The sequence below is a fragment of the Alexandromys fortis genome, unplaced genomic scaffold (genome assembly GCF_014885135.2).
Source record: "Alexandromys fortis isolate MF-2015 unplaced genomic scaffold, M_Fortis_MF-2015_v1.1 scaffold_159, whole genome shotgun sequence".
NCBI lineage: Eukaryota > Metazoa > Chordata > Mammalia > Rodentia > Cricetidae > Alexandromys > Alexandromys fortis.
In genome coordinates this window covers 2087837-2110450 of record NW_026068031.1, presented here as the reverse complement: position 1 = coordinate 2110450, position 22614 = coordinate 2087837, and the positions used below count along the sequence as shown (strand labels likewise).

The window sequence follows — 22614 nt, the reverse complement described above, 5'->3', positions numbered from 1 at the left end:
AACCCTCCCCAGCCAGTACAAACATCGTAGATAGAGGAACGACCCACCAAAATCCTCTGCCCTGGTTAGCTCATGCATGCTCGGGTATTGGGAAACTATGAGTCAATGAGGTCTTTGGCTGTGGGTGGGGGATGAGAACCCAGTGAGACTCCAGAGTCTACCCATCAGTAAGGATGAGAAGGGGGTACCCTCTCACCATAGTTGGGTTGACCCACACAGCCTTCCCCCAGGGGACCAGCTGCAGAAGCCACGTTGTCATAGCAACAGCCAAACTGGGAGCCACGACAATCACTGGGTTCGCCCTCATGGGCCTGGGGTTGGTGGTGGATCTCAGGGACCTGAAGAGGAAGCCAGAGGTAGGGGAAATTAGGAATAAATCTTGTTTCCAGCGGGGAGCTTGGGCTGTCCAGAGGAAGTATGGCAGGAAAAGGAAAGAGAGACAGCTGAGTCAGAGGTAGAGAGCCCCACCCAGCGGAGATTAGAGGCCACCCCTGAAGCCCCACTCTTTGATTTTTTTTTTTTTTTTTTTTTTTTTTTGGTTTTTCGAGACAGGGTTTCTCTGTGGTTTTGGAGCCTGTACTGGAACTAGCTCTTGTAGACCAGGCTGGTCTCTAACTCACAGAGATCCTCCTGCCTCTGCCTCCCAAGTGCTAGGATTAAAGGCATGCGCCACCACCGCCCGGCCCCATGCTTTGAAAGGACAACTAGGTTACCAGGTCCGTAGGGTTCTCCCTTTCCCAAGGCTGAAGCTGCAAAGATCCCAGTAGCCCTGAGCTTTGTTCCTGCCCTGAACACTTACCTTGGAAGCCACTGCCCTGGACCCTGGCCTGTTCCCGGTATTGTCACTGCCGTGAGATCTGGTGCAGCCAGCCTGCTGGGGCCCCTCAGCTGCAGACACCCCATCCGGGCAGCATCCATACCTAGAGAGTAGTACACAACCACACTCACTGCCCAGCCCAGCCCTGCTCTCCCGCGGATGCTGGGGCCTAAACTCCCAGGGCGGAAGGGACTCTGAGGCGGCTTATTTAGGAAGCTGTCTGAGAGAGCCTGTTCCTGTGCAGAGCGATACCGTTCTCCGTGCCACAAGCTCTGCTCAGTCCCGCTGCCATCCAACAGCTGCCAGGGTGCATGGTGCACCTCCTATCCCAAAACCAGAAAGCAGAATGCATCTAAGCGTGTACAAATGTCAGGTTACCAGAAGTTCCCGAAAAGATTTTTAAAAAAATTGATTTTCCATCAAATTAGAGTTTCTGAAGCAAGAGGAAGGGAGAGAAATCTCCCTTACAACCTCCTTCATCAGCAGCCATTGCTCCTGACTCTCAGAAGAGGAAGCCTAGAGCCACGAAGTCACTGGCCTCAAGTCACCCAGCAAACAGCTGGAAGTCGCCAGCCTCAAATCCCAGGCCTATAGCAGTGCAGTCCCTCAGAGAGCCTGCACTAGGGAGGTCTCGGAAGAATAGAGCAGGCATTTGGCAGGATGGGGTGACGCAGCCCCTCCCTACAGGACTGAAGGAGTGTGTTGGTAGAAGACTTGAGATATAGCCAGCTTCATACTGAGCTCCTGAGCTTGGCATGGACCCGAGAACTGGAATCACCTTCCAGGTCTGCTCCAGGCCTCAGGCTATTTCTCCACAAGCTGGCCGCATTAGAAGCCCATCAGGAGGAAGAGAACCCACACATCCATCCAAAATGGCACAGTCAGGGTACCTCAGGTATTTCAAGCTGGGCAAACCTGCCCTGAGCAGGGATGCTGGCCCTGCCCAGCGTTACCCAGTCCCCCCTGCTTCTCTCGCCTGCTGAGGAAGTATAACTGCCCCAACCCACCTGCTCTGAAGACACAAGGCCCCAGCCAGGGGACAGCCTTGCCACTGCGGCCCAAGAGATGGTGTGTGGCCATCAGGACAACATCCATGGGGGCTGTGTCTGCAGTCACGGGGACCTGAGCTTGGCCTCATGGGTGAGCGGTGTGGAGGGTGCTGCAGAGAGGGGACCCGGCCTGCAGCTGACTGGTGGGGGTCTGGGCCTTCCCGGGGATTACTCTGGGCCCTGGGTCGCTCCTGGGCAGTCCATCGCTGGTCTCTCGCATCTAATCAGAAGGGGGAAAAGACCACTGTGGGGCACCCACATTGCTCCTGCCCTCATCCCAAGTCCACCACCTTCCTAGGATCCCACTCCCTCTAGACCACTGCCAGGCCACCCGGGGGCAGGACCCAGCTTCTCACCTGAGACTGGGGACACTTGAGGGCCTAAAGGCATCCTGGGGTCTGAGGGGCGGGTCCGTGAGTCCTGTATGCTAGGGACCTCTGTAGGGGACCAAGTAATGGGTGTGAAGGGCAGGACCAGAGAAAAGCAACACCAGAGATAAAAGTCCCAACCCCTGAAAACAACACCCAGCAGAGACTTTGTAATTGTATCGGCCTGAGAAGTCACAAAAACCCCCTGCCTCAGCCTCTCAGGTGCAGGGATTCCAGGTAGGTAGCAACACGCCTGGCTCAAAGACTTCTTTCAGCTTTTCTCCGTGTCTGAATTTTTTTTATCTTATCCAGCTTTGCTGTCCTGTTAGACCGGATGACTTGGGGGCCACGGCAGGTGAGCTGGTAGGACACAGGACACTTGCCCAGCATAAGCCAGGCCCAGGGTTTGAGCCCCAGCGCCCCCCAAAAGAGAAAAAAATGGATTTTCATGATTTTTAGTAGTTGATAGTCTTTTCTAATCATAAAATGTCAGAGAAATTGGGGTTTTTATGAAGAGGAAAGCAAACTGGCAGGGTACCCCCAAAACAGCGCTTCTTGGTGGGTGGGGCTTTCCTGCTCTTCCGCAATAGGCAGTTTGCTGGAATAACTAACACCGGTGACTAAGAATGCAGGGGTGAGGGCAGAGTCCCAGCACCCACAAAACGGGATCTCTGGGAGTTCCAGAACAACAAGGCTACATAGTGAGAGTCGGCCTTAGACAGAGATGATTAAAATAATTGTGGGGAGGCTAAAAAGATCGCCGAGCAGTTAAGAGCATTAGCTGCTCTTCCAGAGGATGCGGGTTCGAGTCCCAGTACCCAAAAGGTGGCTCATAACCATATGTAACTCCAGTTCCAGGGGATCCAGTGCCTGCTGGCCTCTGTAGGTTCCCTATGTGCATGAAGTGCATGGCTGAACATGGAAGAAACATTACCATATGCATAAAATTTAAATTTAAATAGAATTTTTAAAAATTTTTAAAAGTGTTCTAAGTCTAGTGTGGTAGTGCATACCTGTACCCCAACACTTGGGAGATGGAGACAGACTGATCAGGAGTTCAAAGTCATCCTTAGCTACTCAATGAATTTGAGGCCAGCCTAGGCTGCAATACACCCTGTCTCAATAACCAATAATGATGATAACAAAACATCACTCTCCCTTTTTTCCAGTGCCCAGGGCATCATACACCACCCTTTTTAACTCATAGATTCCTGCCTTCGGCCTCCTGGGGTTCTTGAATCTCTTCTGTACTTCACACTGCCCCCCCCCCCGTGGGCCAAATTTGCCTCTCCCTACCTTCAGAGTCATGAAAAGCCCAGTGCCACCCCCGGCCCTCCTCCTCAAGGGCTCCCTTATGCTCAGACACGGTGTCCCATGACAGCCACAGACTGGACAGTCACCCTTTCTGCTCTTGTCCAGGAGAGGGGAGCCACACGTTCCCAGGGCCACACTGGAGTCACCACGCTGGCGCTCCGAGCCAAGCCTGCCACACAGCTACATTGGAGTCCTGTTGTCCCCACCTGGAGGTGCCCTTATCTCAAGAGTCCCCATGTCAGAGACAAACCTACTTTTCTCAGTAGAGGCTGCCTGCCCTCCCTCCTTCCCTCCCTCAGCCACGATCCTCCCTACTCCCTACTCCCCCCCCCAACACACACACACCAAACCCTCCCCTCTCAGTCTCCATGCCTGAGAAGCCGTCTTCCCCAGAGGAAAGGGAGTGAACGGGTGGAGGGGAGGGCATGCCTTCTCTTTTCATTCAGCCACGCAGCAATGGGGTACAGGTATGGTAATCCGTACACCAGGGCAGAGTATAGAGAAGACCCGTGGGAAGCTAAGAGCTAGCAAGTGTGAGGAGCCATATTGGACCATGCAAGACAATAAAACTAATGCAAAGGTGGCACATACAGCAACACACCGGGTAAACTGAGGCTCATGGGGTTCTGTAGATGGATTTGGCAACTGCAAAGGCAGAAGTGGCCAGAGATGTGGGAAAACAGCCAGGGAAAAGCCCCAGAGAGGAGGTGCGCACTAAACAGGCAGCCAGCGGGGAAGGGGATCTGCCTTGCCCTCACCCTGAGGAAGATGACAGGGCTGTCTGTTGCAGGGCTCCACCTCCGCAGGCTTGGACGACTGCAGGTCCCTACAGTGACCAGGCGGCCCAATGGCACAGGTGACGCGTCGCCTCCGAGTTCCCAAACCACAGCTTTTCGAGCACTGAGGGCCCAGGGTGAGAGCAGAGAGAGAGAAACCCTGAAGCCCAGGGGCACCCTTGAAGAAGTGGGGGGCCGTGCTCTGCACAGGCATCTGTGTGGAACCTTCCAGGACCCCAGGAATCAGGGCTGGACAGCAGGCATCAGGAGAGGCACACACTTACTAGACTCCACACGCCCACATGCCAGGCCTGGCCACGGAGTACAGGACAGGCCTCTTGCACACAGGGCTCGGTGGGGGGTGGCTGGTCCTTCAAGGAGCATGCTGAAGCGTGGACCAAAGACTCCTTGGCGTCCCGGCAGGTGACACTCCTCTTCCTGATGCCAGTTCCACAGGTAACGGAACACTGTAGGGACAGGCTATCAGCAGGAAGGTCCCCTGGGCAGCTGGAGCCCTACCAGCCTGGCTTAGAAGGCAGATGGCGCTCTGCTGTCTTTCTCTCACTCAAAAGCCCAGAGAGGCTGAGTCACTGCTCTGAAGTCACACAGGCTGGAAGTATTTTATTTTTATTTATGTGTATATACGTGTGTCTCCCTGTGTGTGTGCCCTTGTGTGGGGGTGCCTGTGAGACCAGAGAGGGAGTCGGATCCCCTGGAGCTGGAGTTAGAAGCAGTTGTGAAAAACCTGACACAGGGTGCTGGGATCAAAGCCAGGTCCTTCTAGAAGAGCAGAAAGTGTTCTTAACGGCTGAGCTGTCTCCACAGCCTCCATGCCCCATATTTGGGTACATGAGGCAATGCTTCCCTCGCCCCCAAACACATCCAGCTCTGTCTTCCAGTCAAGACAAACCCTTTCCCACCCAGCCCTGGGATGCTAAAGAGAGGAGAACCCTGGACCAGAGGAGAACCCTGGACCAGAGTCTCCAAGTTGCATCTCATCCCAGTTTTGGCTACATCTTCCAAGACGACCAGACCAGCAAGGTCCCTTCACCTCTGAGGACCTAAGTAAGCTTCCTCCCACACGGAAGACAAGCCTTTCAGCCCAGGCCTGCTGCTACCCAGGCCCAAGACACGGCTCCTAGTCTTCGGCAAGGCCTCACCTCTCCCCAGGGCTCCACGCTCCAGGCTGCACAGCGCTGCAGGTTACAAGCCTGTGTGGCAGAGGGCTTCCCAGGTAGACCTGCACACTGGATCTCCTCCGCAGCTTCCTGGCCTCCAGCCCCATCTGAGGAGATGCAGTAGACAGGGCGAGACTGGAATCCACCCCCACAGGAGACTGAGCAGGGTGTCCACGGTCCTACCTTCCAGCTGACAGGAAATGGAAACGGGTAAGCCTGGGGCAGGAGCACACAGCTCCCCAGCGTGAAGTGCACTGCACCCCTCCCAAAAACTCTGTGGAGAAACCACCAGCCAGGCCCTCCTAGGCATCCCCTAAAGGGTCTGTCTAACAGACAGCCTGGCTGCTGCCCCTCGGCTTTCGTATCTGTGCCCCAACTCTTCCTTTTCTCCTCCTCACTGGGTCCTGGCATCCCAGTCAGATTCCATCCCTTGCCGTCCTGTGTGGAGGCATCTCCAGAACGGCTCTGCTCCTTGTATGTGGAGAAGCCCTGCCTGGCTGGGGGTACAAGGGCCAAAGGAAAGGGAAGCCCCAAACACACCATGCAAAGCCAAGCCCACCACCGTCTCACCAGGCCAGGAGAGTGAGGGTACCAACACCAGCCCTCCAGGAACCCACTGACCCACGGATTACCTGTTCCTACACACATGCTGGGCCCCAGAATGGCGCCATGCTCCCGGCCGGTGCAGGAAAGAGATCCTTCGTGCACGAACAAAGGCGTTTGCCAAATCTACTGGCCCTTTGGCCAAATTTCTGCCTCACCCCTAGTCATCTGTGTGAGGCCCCTGTTGCCTCAGACAGGGACCCTCTGGCACTGTCCCCAGTCCTGCTGCTCCCAGCCTACGCATTCTGCTTCTGTGAGGAGACCCAGGAATGGAGAGAACGCTATTGGGCCTCAAGCTCAGGGACAGCTGTCGCCTGGTGTGAAGAGCGCGCCCGCTACCCACACTCTTCGACCCTATGCCTAAAACAGTTTAGGAGCGCTCCTCCCTCCCACCCAGGTTCTTGGGCTCCACCATAGGTGGAAGGGGCTGACAAGGCCTCACCGCTTGGTCTTTGGGCAAGGATGAGGATTACAGGAACGTCGGTGGGCTGGCCGTGGCTGGTGTTGGCACATGTGGTCCGGGTAGGCCTCGTTGTCAACGGTACAGAACACCAGGCGAGACTGGTGACCTGTCAGGGGGGCAGAGCCACACAGAGGTGCAGGTAGACCAGTACTCTCCAGAAGAACTCTCCAGTCAGGCACCCTTCGGGACTAGACCCATAGCTAGCCCTGGGTAAGTCCCACGCATCCTTCTGCGGCAGGTACCACCATCATAACCAACTTACAGAGGAGTACAGGGAGGCTCAGAGAGCCTTAGGGGCGAGTGAGAGACCTTGGTCAGGAGCTGCAGCGGGCAGTTCCCTCCTAGGAGAGTTCCCTTATCCTGGCAAAGGTTGCAGCCCTTCATGGGGACGGCTAACCTAACTGCCCCCTCCCCCAGACCCTCGTGTTTACCTCCTCCGCACTCAGCGCTGCAGTCGCTCCAGGAGCCGTGGCTCCAGCTGAAGCCTTGGCTGAGGTCACTCAACGGCAGGTAGTACTCATAGTGCACGCCTGGGTTGGGTTCCTGGCTGAGGAGCTGCAGAGAGACTTCGCTCAAGTCCCCGGGCCCGGCCCTCGGTAGCCAGAGCAGCCCCCTGGGCAGGGTCACCTCCCTCTGCGCCTCACTCACCTCGATGATCAGGGGCTCTGAGGTGGGGCCCCGTGCCCGGAGCCGCTCGGGGGCCAGGTCCCCCTCCACGCCCCTTTCGTACTCCAGGACTGTGCTGGCCACTGGCAGAGCCTGGGCTGTCTCAATGGTCCAGTGCCCGTTGAGGTAGTACTCTCCATGGACGCTCTTCACGGCTGTGGAGACCCCGCTTGTCAGGGGACGTGGGACAGCCAGTCACCTCTGAGCCCCAGCCTGCCCCGTTCCAAACCATCTCTCACCCAGGAAATTTCTGCTGGCCGCAGCTTCCTCGATGCGAATACTGGTGGCCCCAGAAGGAATGATGAAGATTTGGTTGTAGCCTGATCGGGACAAGAGTCAGGTGAGGGGTGCTGGTTTGTTCCTGGTGGGACTTCTTGGGGACAGCGCTTTTGGCAGAGGAACTAGCGTTACACGGGTCATGGTGGGGGTGGGTGAGACTCTGGACACCTGACATCTTAGGGAGAAACAGACAGCATGGGGACAAGGACAAGGTGGGGAGGGCTGAGGGTGGGCATCCAGTATCAGCAGTGTGAGATTAGACTGCACAGGTGGGCGGGAGTCCCAGCCCAGGAGAGGGACAGCCAAGGTGAGGGAGGGGCGCAGCTGCTGCCTTGCAGTCACGTGACCTGAGTCAGACCCCCCCTTCAGAGCCCCCTGTGTGATCCCACCTCTGCTGAGGTCATCGGCGTCAAAGGTTCCTGTGACCGGGTAGCAGGTGGAGCCATCACCTCCACACTGCAGACACTTGTCCTCCTGCTTGGTCGAGTCTAACTTGTGATCGCAGCCAACAACCTTCAGGGAGGGAAAGGAGAATGAGGGCAAGATGAGAGAGGAGAGCCGCTGACGGACAGCTCTCTCCTGACTCCTATCCCGACTCCTGTTAATCACTCCCAGTCTTCCTCTCAAGGCCATGTCTCTCCCGGTTTGGGTGGAACTCTGGAACTCCATAAATGTGGGCTTGGGCACGCCCAGAGGGTTGTTTCCCTCCTTCCTCAGAGAATGGTTCAGGTGAGCCCAGGCTAGCAGGTCAGGGAGCTGGGGCTCCTGGTAGCTGACAGGCTGCGATGCTAGAGGTTTGAAGCTTCCATCTTGTGGCAGGTTCATGGGAAGAGCCTGTTCGAGCCTGAAGCTGACTCACAGGAGAAAGCAAGAGATGCAGAGAGAAGTGTCTAGGCTCATTTCGTGGCCTACAGCTGTCCTTTCACTTTTGGTTGGGTTTGGTTGAGGGCAGCCTTTAGCCATCTAGAGTTTCTCTCATGAGGTTAGTGTTCTCCCGGGCAAAGTTGAGGTGGTCAGGGGACATCTGTAATGACCGCATTCCATTCTGGGAGCTCAAGAAGCCACTAAGCTTCTGACAACCACTTGGTCCTGCTGGGGCTGGAAGACACTGGGCATAACAATCCCCAGCCAGTCTGGAGGCCGGGCAGGGGCATAACTCACTCGGCAGATGCCGTCCACACAGACGTCCCGCTTGCCGGGCTTGCAGGGTGTCCCGTCCACCACGGCCTCCCTGTGCTTGTAGTAGAAGTTCTCCCCCTTGGGGATGCAGTTCAGTTCACACTTGTTTGGGGCTAGGTAGGCGAGAGGAGAAGGCTGACATCATCCTGACCCAGAAGTGTTTCCCATCGGCTCACATACTTGAACACCTGGTCCCTAGCTAGTAGCGCTGTTTAAGGGAATCTTCCAGGAAGAGCTTTGCTGGGGGTAGGCTTCAAAAGCTCAGAGCCTCGTTCACTTCCTGGCTGAGAACTTTGAGTTCTCAGCCAGATTCCCACTCCAGCCCCAGTCATTATGGACTTGCTCTCTGGGGTCATAAGCCCAAACGAACTCCTTCTGCGAGCTACCCCTCAGTCTGGAGTCATAAGCCCAAATGAACTCCTTCTGCAAGCTACTCGTCAGGGTGTTTAGCACAGCAACCACAAAGTAAGTAACACCCAAATATCTGTTGAGGGCTGGGTGGACAAGAGGGGAAGCCGAGCTCCTAGCACATGGCCTTGTAAAAATCCCCCAGGGAGGTGTGGGCAGCAGCCAAAAAAGTACACTCTTGCCAGGAGAGGGGTTTACAGCAACCCCCCAAACAGGGCAGAATCCCACCCCTCTCCCAGAGAGAAGGGATATTCTCGCAAACCTATTTGCATCTTGGAGATCAAGTCAAGCAGCAACCTCTACAAAGCTCCATTCTTTATATTATTGCTTTATTTTGTTTTGCTTTTTTCAAGAGAGTTTCTCTGTGAAACAGCCCTGGCTGTCTAAGAACTCACTCTGTAGACCAGGCTAGCCTCTAACTCAGAGATCCGCCTACCTCTGCCTCCTGAGTTCTGGGATTAAAGGCGTGCACCACCACCTGGCAATTTTGTTGCTTTGAGGTGAAGTCTCTCCGCTAGGATAGCCTTAAGGAATGGGCACAGTGGTGCACACCTTTAGTCCCAGCAAGCGATCTCTAAGTTGGAAGCCAGCTTGATTTGTATAGTGAGTTCAGGACAGACAGAACAGAACTACATAAGGAGACTTTGCTCCCCCTTCCAAAATAAATCCCAAACCAGTATGGCCTTAAACTCCCTGTATGTTTCAATGACCTCAGAGAGCCCCAAAGCGCTAACAAGGTCATCACCCTGTCTACAAGACAGCCAACCGTATAATCTTTTTTTTTTCCTTTTTCTTTTTTTTTATTGAGAATAAGAAAAAAAAAGTTTCCGCCTCCTCCCAGCCTCCCATTTCCCTCCCCCTCCCCCCAATCTTCTCCCCCTCCCCCCGTATAATCTTTTAAGATTAAAAACTAAAGATTAGGGGCTGGAGAGGTGGCTCAGAGGTTAAGAGCACTGACTACTCTTCTAGAGGTCCTGAGTTCAATTCCCAGAAACCACATTGTGGCTCACAACCATCTGTAATGAGATCTGGTGCCTTCTACTGGCATATAGGGATAGATGTAGGCAGAATACTGTATACATAAGTAAATAAATCTTTAAAAAAAATAAACTATTTGTTTACATGGTGTGCATTCATGTACATATGAATGCAAGTGCCACGGAGGCCAGAAGTGGGCATGGGATCCCTCAGGACTGGAGTTACAGGTGATTGGGAACCAAACTCGGGTCCTTGGTCGGTCAAGACCAAGTGCTCTGAACAACTGACCCATCTTTCCACCCCTCATACCATCATCATCACTGTGCACGAGTGTGAGTGTGTGTGTGTCACAGGTGGGGGCAGGAGGCTAGAAGAGTCAGAGTCCCTGGAACTGGAATTAGAGATGGTTATAAGCTGCCTGACATGGGTGATGGGAATCAAACTTGTGTTCTCTGGGAGAGTGGCTACTGCTCTTCACTGCTGAGCTATTTCTCCAGTCCCATGTGAAGGTTATTTTTAACATATCTCAGGAGTACTTCCTGCCAAAGGGTCCCCGGGGGTCACTTCTCTGACCATGGTGACACCAGGGCCACAGAGGGGACAGAGTTCAGTGCTAGACATCAGTGTGCAGAGTCTCTAGAGATCATTCGTGGGAAAAAAACAATGCCCCAGACTTTTCCTGAGGCTTGATTTTTTTTTATGTTTAGTTTATTTTATTTTTAGGCAAGGCATCACCAAGTAGACCAGGTTGGCTTCAAACTCCTGGAATTCAACACGTAGCCCAAGCTAGCCTTAAACTCCTGACACAGGTGTGTGCCACCACACTTGAAATTTGGTTGTGCTAGGCCCTTGCACACACTAGAAACCCATTCTGCCGTGGAGTGAAACCCTAGCTCCTAAGACATCTTTCGGCTATTCCAAAATGATTCAGATTCATACACAGTGGTGTTATTTTCCTGAACCCCAACCCAGCATTTCCCCAGACTATATGGGGTCTGGGTAGATGGGTGCCAAGTTCTTTCCTGACTTTGGCAGTCATGGCCCCAAGCAGCCTCCATGCGGCCCCTCACTCCACACCTCTGTGGGAACAGGGGGGAAGCTTCATAACTGAACAAAGCTAGGCCGGAGACAGACACACCAAAGCTTCAATTCTGAAAACGCATATGGAGGAGAGAAAAGGCCCGAAAGAACTCACACCATGCTCATTACTGGGTTAACACGGGTGCACTAAGGACCAGGTCATTGTCCAAGTGGCAAGGCGTCTTTGAGGGACTGCTCAGAGGCAGGGGTGGAGCCAGAAGAGCAGGGTAGCACACTTACCAGCATAGTAGGGCAGCCACCGGTAGTGCCGGCCCTCGAAGTCGGTGCCGTCGAACTCTGCACACTGCTCCGCCCGGAAGTCCCGCATGCCGTCTGGGCAGCTCTGCATGAGAACGTGGGTGTCAACGTGGGCACCAGGGAAGCTGCCATCCTGCCCTATCCACCCTCCATGTCCTGGAGCCCTGGGGTCCTGCGCCTCTATCTCATTCACCGTCCCAGGAGGAGCTACCAGCTCTCCCCCTCGGTGCCTGGCAGGTTCCCAGAACAGGTTAGGATGATGCTTGGAGGCAGGACCATGGGGAGTTGGGCGGGGCCGTGGGGAGCAGGGCCCACGCAGGCTTTACCTCGGTGTGGCAGGTACGGTGGCTGCGCGCCGGGCCCACGCAGCTGGCGCCTCCATCTCTCCTATAGGGCAAGAGCACCAGGAAGACCCCAATGTCTCCACCCGTCCCTGGCCCTCCTGGCCCTTCTGCGGGGTCCCCAGATGGGCAAGGCTGGACCAAAACCCGAGGCAAGCTGAGGAGGGGTGTACTGTTCTTAGACTGACTGTCCCTACCCTTGACCTGATTCCTGGCCACAAGGCCCTTGACCTGCACATACTACATCACTACTTGCGGGTTCAATCTGCGACTTAATAATAATATTCCAGGATATTTGGAGTTTTGGTTATTTTTATTTTCTAAGACAAAGTGCCAGGTTGACTCTGTTGCAAAGGATGACCTTGTTCATCCTGCCTCCACCTTTCTAGAGCTAAGATTACTGTTGCCCACCACACTTGACAGGTTCTCAGGAAACAGTTCACAAACCCACCAGTAGGAGGCGCCTCATTACCTTTCCTTCGAACCCGACCACCTTCCTGCAAAGCCCATCTAAATTCTCCTAGTAAATTCTAAAATCACTTGCCCGGGGAGGGTCCTCTGCACTTGACAAAGCAGCCAAGGGCAAAGAAATCACAGCAACTAGGAACTGGTGGGGACGTGGACAGCCAGCCCTGAGTTTTTGCCTGCCTAGAACGGAGCAGCTCTAACCCAGTCAGAGTGCGCAGACCCGACTAATCATTTACGCAGGTCCCGTAAAGGCTAAAGAGACTTAATATGGAGCCAGGCATCCGTGGCCTGCAGGTGAGCTAAGAATAGGATAATGGGCTGTGAGGTATTGCCAGCTGCCTTTGCTTCTGTAAAACCTGCTTGCAGCTATGAAAGGGGGATGAAATGGGCTTTTTGTTACTCTATAGCAGGGAACAGCTGAGGGGAGTAAAACGCTGTTCCTGCCCAGCTGTGGGTTCCATGGACAGCTGGAACGCGCGCCTTTCTGATGTCCGCCTTACAACCTCTCACGGTAACCCCCTCCCCCACATGGCAAGCTGTATCAGCGAAGGATGTTGACCTTCTGCCATCGGTAAGAATAAATTAATTCACCTAATCTAAATTCTAGTTGAGTCTAAGTCTCTGGTTACTCCCAGTGGATTCGAAAGCCACAACACGTCAACTCTACAAATGAAGCCCCACCCAACCCCACCCCCGTGCGCCAGGCGCCACGGGGGAGGAAGGAGACGCGGCCCAGCTCCTCTCAGTCTAGGCTGAGTGTTGGAATCCGAGGTGACTACACAGGAAATATCGGTTTTCCTATACACATCATCACTCTTCCACAATGAATCTGTCACACAACGGCCCTGACGTCAGGCTCCCCACCCAGCAGCCTGCCATTCCTCACTTGCCCTCCTTTAAGGGGCAGACAGGTTGTACACATCCCCTCCCTACCTCTGGGAGTAACAGGGGCGCTCCCGGAAGCTGATGCCTCCTCCACAGGTCCGGCTGCAGGGGCTCCACTCGCCCCAGACGCCCCAGGTGTCACTCTGCTGTCTCACATTCCGAGCCTGTGAAAGACATGGAGTGTGCCTCACCATCACCCCTGCAAGCACACACACTTGGGACCCAGAGTCCTGCAGAGATAGATGCTCCCCAACCGGTTCAAAGCACCTGGGGCCTCCAGTAGTGCTTGTTCAGGACACAGAAGCGCCACCGGGTACTCCAAAATGTTCATTGCAAACTTGAGATGCTGTCTGAAGGAGTGGAAGAGCCAGCCTTGGTGTGACTGGGCTCAGTCAGCTGGGAAGAGCCTGTAGTTCCGGGGGCCCTGGGGGAGGGGCCCTGCATCCAGTGCAGATGTTTGTGGGTCATTTTTTTAATATTTATTTATTTTATTTATTATGTATACAATATTCTGTCTGTATGTCTGCAGGCCAGAAGTGGGCACCAGATCTCATTACAGATGGTTGTGAGCCACCATGTGGTTGCTGGGAATTGAACTCAGGACCTTTGGAAGAGCAGGCAATGCTCTTAACCACTGAGCCATCTCTCCAGCCCCTTGTGGGTCATTTCTAATGTGGAAGAAAGGATCCTGAAGAAAAGGGGGAAGGAACCTAGGACGAGGGTACCTCGATGTCTTGTTTTGGGCGCTCGCTACTCAGCTGTGGTCTACTCATCTAGCAAGACAACCACCCATTCTAGGTGTCTACAAGGCACGGCGGAGGGCGTGGCCAGGGGGCGTGGTCTGGAAGAGGCTGTCTCCCCTGACAATGCTATGCTTGGCAAGGGCAGAACTTGGATTGGTGTCCCTTAAAGGGAGCCTGTGGATCAGCAAACCCATCCTTTTCAAGAGAGACCCATATTGGATGGGAAAGATCATGGCAGGTCCTCAGGCAGGTAGGCCTCTCTTTCTGTTCAGAGAGTGTAACCAAGACAGGACAGAATGTCAGTCCACTCCCCTGGAGAAGAGCCACCCCAAGACTGTTGTACCACTTCTGCTCCGAATGTGAGCTCACTTCCAGAAACTTCTATAGTTCTGGCCCATTAAACTAGAACCTAGTGTGGGCTGGGTAGGGGGGGAATTACAGTATTTGGGGTAATCTGTGGCAGAGACTCCCAAGAGTACCCCATTATTGTTTCCCCGGCCCTTATAAGAGAACCTGAAAACTTGCCTTCTTGCACAATGCTCAATACTCTTAGTTTCCTGTAGCTTACCAACCCCAGCCCTAAGATCCTAAGGTCTCATCGACGGCCCACAAACAAGTGCTGGGCAGCAGTCTCTCGTACTCCCGAGAAGAGACAGGGCAAATGGGCGTGTTTTCCTGGTCCTCCAGCAAGCCTTTCTGCTGGAAAACCTGTTGTAATGGCTAGGGTAGGAACAGCCCTTTAGACTGGCCAATTTCTTCGGAACGAAGGTTTCAAACAAAGTGAGGATTTCGTGAAATGAAACAGCCCTGAACTTCTGACCCCTGAGTGTTTATGTGAGAGTTAGACCTAATCTGCCTTGATGAGATTACACAGTGGAAATTCATTATGGATGTGACACCCGCAGCCAGCATGCTGTGGACAGGTGGTACACACATTCTCTCATCCAATCCTTACAGCCTACTGGCTCCCAAGGAAAGCCACGCCGACGACCAAGCCGAAACACTCCGTGCTTCATCCTAGGACTGTGTCCCCACCTGAGACACTGGGTCCTAAGGAGCTAGACAAGGGTGCAGCGAGGCGCCGTAAGCATGTCCCGTGTGCTGAAACGGGGGTTTATTTTGAGGTGTCACCATAAGTCGTCTTAGAAAATAGAACTCCCATTGTTCAGAAAGAGGCCAAGTGTGAACATAGAAAAACAAGCCCTTTCCCAACGTGGGGCCTTCTGGTTAGCCAGTCTGAGGTGAGCAGGGATGTTTGCTCAAGCCTAACATCAAATATCTCATTACTCTTATTTTTATAGCCCACAATTCAAAAGCAGAGCAAACCGCACTGAACTCGCTAACCACACACAGAGCAGGCCAGCCAGACCAAAGGTCTTGCTTCTCATTGTAAGTCATCCACTCCTCCAGTTTCAGCCAGAACAGAACCTCCAGGCTTTCCAAACCAGTGAACCAAAATGCTCAGGTATTCTGGCAACAACATGTAAACTGGTTTTATTCGGCTTGAGTTTGTTTTGAAGGGGAGAGCTCCTTATTGTGTGGCCGGTGTTGGGGTAACATTCCATGCTGTGGCCCCTGTGAGCCTCAAAGCTGTGCTGCCATGTGCTTGTTTGTTTTGTTTGTTTTTTTGTTTTCAAGACAGGGTTTCTCTGTAGCTTTGGTTCCTGTCCTGGAACTAGCTCTTGTAGACCAGGCTGGCCTCAAATTCATAGAGATCACCTGCCTCTGCCTCCCGAGGGCTGAGATTAAAGGTGTGCACCACCACTGCCCAGCTCTACCGTGCTAAGTACCAGGATGTGGCCCTTGTAGACCGGCTGCCCTCATTTGCCTGGCTAGTGTTGACCTTGCTCAGTTGTCTGGATGCTTGTCTAGGTCCCTTGGAGCAGCAGCCCCCAGAAATCTGGCTGTTCTGAAGGCAAGGTAGGGACAACTCATGTGTCCACAGCAATAGGGGATGCTCTGGCCACAAAGTCATCCTAGAATGTCTGACAGATAGGGGAATGGTCTGAATTTGGGGCCCTAGAGATGCCACACTCCTGCCAGATGCCTTTTACAGACATTCCTTGCTTCCTGTGACCAGCACCTGCAGGTAGAGGCCTCCCGCCGGTGCGTGGGTGAAGCCTAGTCTGTGCAATACTGAACCGTGTTCCCTGCACAATTTCCACACCCATCAGGCCTTGAGCCTCGAGCACGTTTTGTTCTCCATAATTATCTAAACCCCCAGCTGTGCGGAGGTATGAAGCCAGGAGCCGGTGTGGCCCAACCCTGCTCTGGGCCTGTTCCCACCTGTCTCAAGCGGCTGCTCTCAGCACCCCACCCTTCGTCCTCCAGCTCCCGGCTCAGGAGCTCCCTTTCCTACCTGTCCCAGAAGACTCTGGGGCGTCCGCGCAGGAAGGGACAGAGACAATAGGCCAGGGGTGAGGGGACTCCCAGCCATACCTTTAAACTATCCATCTGATCGGTGGGTAAGCAGACTGACTAGGCAGGCCTGACAGGAACCCCGGGGTGATCAGGACTTCATGGTGGATCCTACCACCATACAGGGAGCTGAGCCTTACATACCTCTCTACCACACAGAGGACAGGGAAAGACCCCAGCTTCTTCTGGGCCTTTCTTGCTGGAGGAGGAAGAGGCAGAGGCCACTCAGGGCTCCTCCATGGAAGAAGGGACCTTATAGGATCCAGGGTGCTTTGTAACCATGGGCTCATCTGTGTGACAGCCCTTGTGTGGTGTGGACATGGGATTTGGGTGGTCTGTCTGTGGCTTGGAGGACGAGCTGGAGTCAAGCAGCTATTAGGAAGTGGTTCTGGGGCTCTGGGATTTCACCCTGGGGTCACGGAGACCCCTCCCTCTGGGCCTACACCTGCATGCAGCTAAGTCACCAGCACGCGCTGAGGAACCTCAGAGAGCAGACTCTAGGGAGCTAGGGCTGTAGGCACAGGTGGCACGTGAAAACGGAAATAAGGAAGGGGGCTTCAGTCCGCCAACTGCCTGGCATACCTGTGTGTCGGAGTATGAGCTTTGGGGTGGGGGCTGCCCAGTGCCTACCACTGACACCAACTCCTGCCTGCCTTCCTTACTTTCGACTCATTAACACGGGACGGGGCGGGGGGGGGGGGCGCACGACCCCCTTCCTTCCCAGATAGTCAGCCGATCCTTTGAGTCTTTCCTCTCTCATCTGGGCCTTCTTAGGGATGAGCAGGGCTATGGTCTCCCTTATGCAGGGCTTTTCAGAGGAGAATGGGACCTGGCTGCCTCTGTCCTCTCTGTTCTGCTCAGCACCCAGCTCTGCAAGCCCTCTGACCTCCTCCCTGCCTCACCTTAGGACTCCAGGGGGTCCAGAATCCACCCTCCAGGTTTGCACTAACCTGACAGCCACATTTACCTGCAGTTTAAAATTACGCTCAGGTCAACATCAGAAGCTCCTGAGTTATGCTAGCCACATTTCAAGTGTGCAATAGACACATGAACCTAGTAGCTGCAGACCGAACCCCAGAGAGAGACAGACGGAACTTCCCAGCCGCCTCCTTCAGGCGGACTGCCCCGTTAGAAAGCTAACCGTCCCAGGCAGACCTCCGAGGTGCCCTGGTTTGCGAAGGCTCTGGGAGTGCTGCAGGCTCAGCTCCTCCAGGGCTTCCGGCACTGCCCATCGCCTGCCCCTCCCCCACCGCTCCCAAAGCAGCCTCCCAGAGCCCTACGGGGTTGCACTCACCCAAGACCCTGGAGTGGAGGCCAGCAGCAGGAATGTGGAAATCAACAGCAACATCTCCGCCTGCAGGAGAAGCCACGGGTTAGAGCCGGAGGGGCCGCAACAGCTGCTGAAAGTAGTGGCTTCTGCTATGTGGGTGGGATGTTCCCTCTCACGGAGACCCGGTCTGCCGGGACCATGGAGCTCACTAGACAACACGTCACGCAACTCACGCACGAGGGAGAGACGGCTTGGTCGGCAGCAGGCAGAAGCACAGGAGCAACTTGTTTGGGGATTTCAGAGGGGAAAGAATGGTTAAAAATACGGCTGTGTTGTTGAAGAACTGAGCGAGTTGGGAATCAAAGTAATCAGGCTGCTAAACTCAGTAAGAAATTAAAGAGGCCATTTCATCCCACTTAAAGACAGCTAACAATAATCGATTTGCTGTCAATTTTCATCACCCAAAATAAGGGTGTGAATGTGTATGTGTGAGCGTGTGCAGGCATGGGACCGGGGAGGTTGGAGGTTGATCGTGGGTATCTTCCTCAGCTGCTCGCCCCGGTATTTTTTTGAGACAGTGTCTCTCTTTGAACTTGCTGCTCAGCTTTTTCAGCTAGGCCGACTGGCCAATGAGGTGGAGGGATCCGCCTCCCCAACCCTCCCCACGGGGCTGGGGTTCCAGAGCATGCTGCAACAGCAACTTTACCTGAGTTGTAGCGATCTGGATTCGGGGCCACATGCTTGCACAGCAAGCTTTTCACTGACAGGGTCATCTTCCCAGCCTCGCCAGAAGATATATAGAAATATATAGGAAAATCCTCCGTGTGAGGATATTTTAAAAATTCAACTGCAGCGCTGGATACTCTGCAGAACCTAGTTCCAGGATAGCAAGGGCTACACAGAGAAATCTTATCTCCAAAACAACCAACCAACCAAAAAAAATTCAATTGCTTATCCAGATGTGGTATAGGGTGGGTGCCGTGTAGGGTGGATACCTTGTAGCCACAGCTACTGGGAGGCTGAGGCCAGAATACCACTAGAGTCCAGGAGTTCAAGGTCAGTCTAGGCAAAAAGGCCTGCTCCAAATTCAACTGCTTTTAAAATTTAAGTATAGGTCTTGGGGTACAGTTCATGCTTAGCTACACTGAGACCCTAATTTGGATGTCCAAGCACCAATGTTCTTTGTTGCTCTCCCTCCCTCCCTTTCTCTCTCTCTCTCTCTCTCTCTCTCTCTCTCTCTCCACACACACACACACACACACACACACACACACACACAGTTTCACAGAGTTTCCTGGTTTAAATCTGAGCCAATTCTTGTCTTCACAGGAAATCTTCCTTCGCAGTCTGCATAACAACCGTGTGCACCCGCAAACCCAGAGTTGTGTGCAGGGTGTGCACTGTGCATTCGCTGTAGTGGTATGAGCGTGTGTGCACTAGGTGTGTGTGCAGTGCGGGGTGTGCTTACGTGTGCACACATGTCTCATCAGAGACATGTAAGCAGCATGCAGTTCAGTACAGAACATTTTAAACAAGTGCTGACAGGTATATTTAATATTAAAATCTGTAGTTCTACTGATGTTCTGAATTCTTTTAGAATAAAACGACTTGCGGTCACTTTATAGGGATGAAGTAGAGCATACAAAAGCCACATTCAGGAAAGCTTACCCTAGTGCATGGATGGAAGAAAACCCCGTTTAATTTGGCACAGACAGCAAGTCACTCGGTCATTCTTATCAGCAGAGATTCCTGGGTTTGGCTACACCTTCTGGGGGATCAAGAGCACCCAGGAGGGCATGTGGGCGCAGACATAATCAAGGGCTAGTGGGCCAGGAGGCGGGTGAGCTTGAACAGAGACTGAAGAAAGGATTAAGGGGTTCCACTCACTACAGGCCCTGCACAGGCCTGTGACCCTGACCCTGATTCCAAAGTCCAGAAGCTTAACCATTTTCCTTCTCTCAAACCAAAGCCATCCCTGAGTCTGGCAGTTCGACTCTCCAAACCTCTCCGCCCCGGGGTGTGCCCCAGAGGAGCTGAGGGGGCGGTTCCCTTGGGGACCCTGGGTGCCTGGCAGGTGCTGGCTGTGGCCGGGCTCTCCACCGCATGTCCCCAGGGGGTGCTCTGGTCTGTAGGCTGCACCTGGACTGTGCCCTGGCGGGGGAGTATGGTGGCAGGGAAGGTTAATGTTGTCCCTGGAGATGAGCAGGAGGCGGGCGGGGAGGACCTGACCACCCAGCCCGATGCGGAGCTGAGACCCTACCCCGTGGTCACCTCGGCCACCGCACGGCTAGAGACGGGGTCTCCCTTGGGCCTCTCACTTCCACGTCACCAGCAACCTACCCAAGCCAGGAGGGGCAGAAGCCTACAGATGCCCCGGGCGTGCCCTGCCCAAAAAGCCCGCTTGCGTTCCTACCTGACTTGCAAAGCCCGGGAGCCGCCCCGTCAGCGCCCAGACTAGGTCAATCTCTCCACAACCAACGAAAGCCAGGGGAGGTTGGACTTTCTCTCCCTTCTGCTGGCTGGTTTCCTCCCCGCCCCATCTTCCCCCACCCAGTCTGCTGACACCCACCTCCAATCCCTGAAGGAGCACAGTGCCCCCATGGAGAGGCCCCGGATGCCCAGGATTGCCCCGCGTTTCCTCTTCTTGGGCTCCTGCCAAGGCTGTACTTATTCTCAACTCTGTGGGCTACGGTCTTGGGTCTGTGCCAGCCACCTTTTCAGTCCCACTTCTCCATGCCCAAGCCCTCCGGATCTTTGCCAAAACACCTCCTCGCTACTACTACCCTACGCTGACAGACCTCGGTGTCCAGCCACCTTCTGAATTCTATACTTTGGCTATGACCAGTTTACACACACACACACACACACACACACTCCTCCTCACTATGCTACCCTATACTGACAGACTTCCATCCAGCCACCTTCTGAATTCTATAGTTTGGCTGCAATCAATTTATACAGAGAGAGAGAGAGAGAGAGAGAGAGAGAGAGAGAGAGAGAGAGAGAGAGCGCGCGCTCGAGCGCACTTTCCCCATCACTTTGAATTTATACCCATCCCCCACACCCCAAGCTTCTCCAGCTTCTACTCCTCTCTTAAATCTCTCTCTATGCCATGTATGGTGACCTTTAATCTCAGCACTCGGGAGGCAGAGGTAGGTGGATCTCTGTGAGTTCGAGGCCAGCCTGGTCTACAAAGTGAGTTCCGTGTCATGAAAAATAAAAATGAAACAAAACACCTCTACCTGTCATCTTTTGAGGCTTCCCTGCCCGCTCCATCGTTGATCCCAGCTGCTACAATTTATCTATCTATCTATCTATCTATCTATCATTTATTTGGTTTGGTTTTTTTGAGACAGGGTTTCTCTGTGTAGCCCTGGCTGTCCTGGAACTCACTTTGTAGACTAGGCTGGCCTTCAACTCAGAGATTCACCTGCCTCTGCCTCCTGAGTGCTGGGATCAAAGGCGTGCGCCACTGCCTGGCTGCTGCTGCAGTTGTAATGAAGACTCAGAGTAAAATTCTGTCACTGGGAATTAGCTGCGAGTTGAGGCTGGGGAAGACCTGCATGTCCACGGTGGCCACTACCCTGGATACTAGGGCATCTACATAGAGGCTCTTACCACATCTGCCTGTGATGAACTTAATTTCCTTCCTGCGTTTCCTACTCCCCCCCCCCCCCACCCCCAATCAAGATGTACCTTTCCCATTCTTAAAGTTGAAAAGAGTTTACACATTCCTAGAAAAATGCCCTGGCCCTGGACCTCCCCTTGCTGACCCTGACATGGCCAGTTCTCCACTGGGCTCAGACAGAACAGTTTGCAACAGGGACCTCCATCTTCTTCAGGGATGGGCCTGTGTCAGACTAGACTGAGTAAAGCCTGAAGCTCTTCCCGTCCCCACCCCCAGGGCAGCCTGAGGGCAGCAGGAGGGCAGGGGCCTGATTCCAGGGTCCCAGGAGCTACCCAGATTCTTAGGCAAAGACAAAGCCTGGCATCCAAGGCAGTGACCTCAGATCCTCCCGAGGAAAGAGACCTGTTTCTTCTTTCCAGCTACCCCGCCCTGCCAGGGACCTTTCTGAACTTGGTCAAAAGTCCTTGTGGACATGGGAGGGAAACGCTCCCCTGCTACTGAGAACTGGGCAGCCGAGGAGCAACCTGCCTGCGGTTTTTCTAGCCACTTTCAGATGACTGAACTTTATGATTCTTTGCTTTTGTTTTAAGGCAGGATCTCATTGGGGTCCAGGCTGGCCCCAACATGCAGCTGACGGTGATGCCGAGTGCCGGGGTTACAGACCCCGTAGGTTGGACCAGCCAGCATTCTACCAACTGACTACACTCCAGGTGACAGCTGGACTTATTTTTAGGGTTTATTTGACTTATGATTCCATATCACTCTTCAAACAAGGAAGTTAGGACAGGAACTCAAAAAGGGCAGGAGCCTAGAGGCAGGAACTGGTGCAGAGGCCATGGAGGGGTGCTGCTTACTGGCTTGCACAGCCTGCTTGCTTGCTTGCTTGCTTGCTTTCTTTCTTTCTCTCTCTTTCTTTCTTTCTTTCTTTCTCCAGTTGCAAGAATTGTTTTATTGAGCAACATTTTTAAATACACAGAACTATCAGCCTTCTTTCTATAGAACCCGAGACCACCACCAGTCCAAGAATGGCACTACACAGAATGATCTGCCTCCCCCATCAATCATAGTGGCACACATGCCTTTAATCCCAACACTCAGGAGGCAGAGGCAGGCGGATCTCAGAGTTCTAGGCCAGCCTGGTCTACAGAGAGAGTTCCAGAACAGTCAGAGCTACATGGAGTAACACAGTCTCAGAAAACAAAAGAAATAAAAAGAAAATGGCTGGGCAGTGATGGTGCATGCATTTAATCCCAGCACTTGGGAGGCAGAGGCAGGCAGATCTCTGCGAGTTCGAGGCCAGTCTGGTCTACACAGGGAATTCCAGGACAACTAGGGCTACACAGAGAAACCCTGTCTCAAAAATACAGAAGAGGAGGAGGAGGAGGAGGAGGAGGAGGAGGAGGAGGAGGAGGAGGAGGAGGCGGAGGAGGCGGAGGAGGCGGAGG

At 53.8% G+C, this 22614-nt stretch overlaps 1 protein-coding gene across 9 annotated transcripts in view; it reads right to left on the bottom strand.

Moving 5' to 3' along the window:
- The window catches only part of Papln (papilin, proteoglycan like sulfated glycoprotein), a 43961-nt gene that overhangs the window by 18766 nt on the left and 2581 nt on the right, over window positions 1-22614 (bottom strand). For 3 of the 9 annotated variants that reach the window (XM_050164525.1, XM_050164517.1, XM_050164518.1), the window contains exons 1-20: window positions 18248-18714; window positions 17775-17824; window positions 17566-17625; window positions 13159-13274; window positions 11743-11803; window positions 11399-11501; window positions 8675-8805; window positions 7903-8026; window positions 7474-7554; window positions 7217-7389; window positions 7000-7123; window positions 6548-6674; window positions 6135-6200; window positions 5485-5692; window positions 4609-4791; window positions 4307-4448; window positions 2223-2303; window positions 1825-2086; window positions 800-920; window positions 197-338 (exon numbers count right to left, since the gene is read on the bottom strand). In XM_050164525.1, coding sequence (XP_050020482.1) covers window positions 197-338; window positions 800-920; window positions 1825-2086; window positions 2223-2303; window positions 4307-4448; window positions 4609-4791; window positions 5485-5692; window positions 6135-6200; window positions 6548-6674; window positions 7000-7123; window positions 7217-7389; window positions 7474-7554; window positions 7903-8026; window positions 8675-8805; window positions 11399-11501; window positions 11743-11803; window positions 13159-13274; window positions 17566-17625; window positions 17775-17824; window positions 18248-18314 — 2422 coding nt within the window. In that variant the 5' untranslated portion in view covers window positions 18315-18714. Of the gene's footprint in view, window positions 1-196; window positions 339-799; window positions 921-1824; window positions 2087-2222; window positions 2304-4306; window positions 4449-4608; window positions 4792-5484; window positions 5693-6134; window positions 6201-6547; window positions 6675-6999; window positions 7124-7216; window positions 7390-7473; window positions 7555-7902; window positions 8027-8674; window positions 8806-11398; window positions 11502-11742; window positions 11804-13158; window positions 13275-17565; window positions 17626-17774; window positions 17825-18247; window positions 18715-19209; window positions 19905-19954; window positions 20057-22614 lie in introns of those variants that run through there. The other 6 variants (XM_050164524.1, XM_050164521.1, XM_050164522.1 and 3 more) reach the window with 6 other exon arrangements.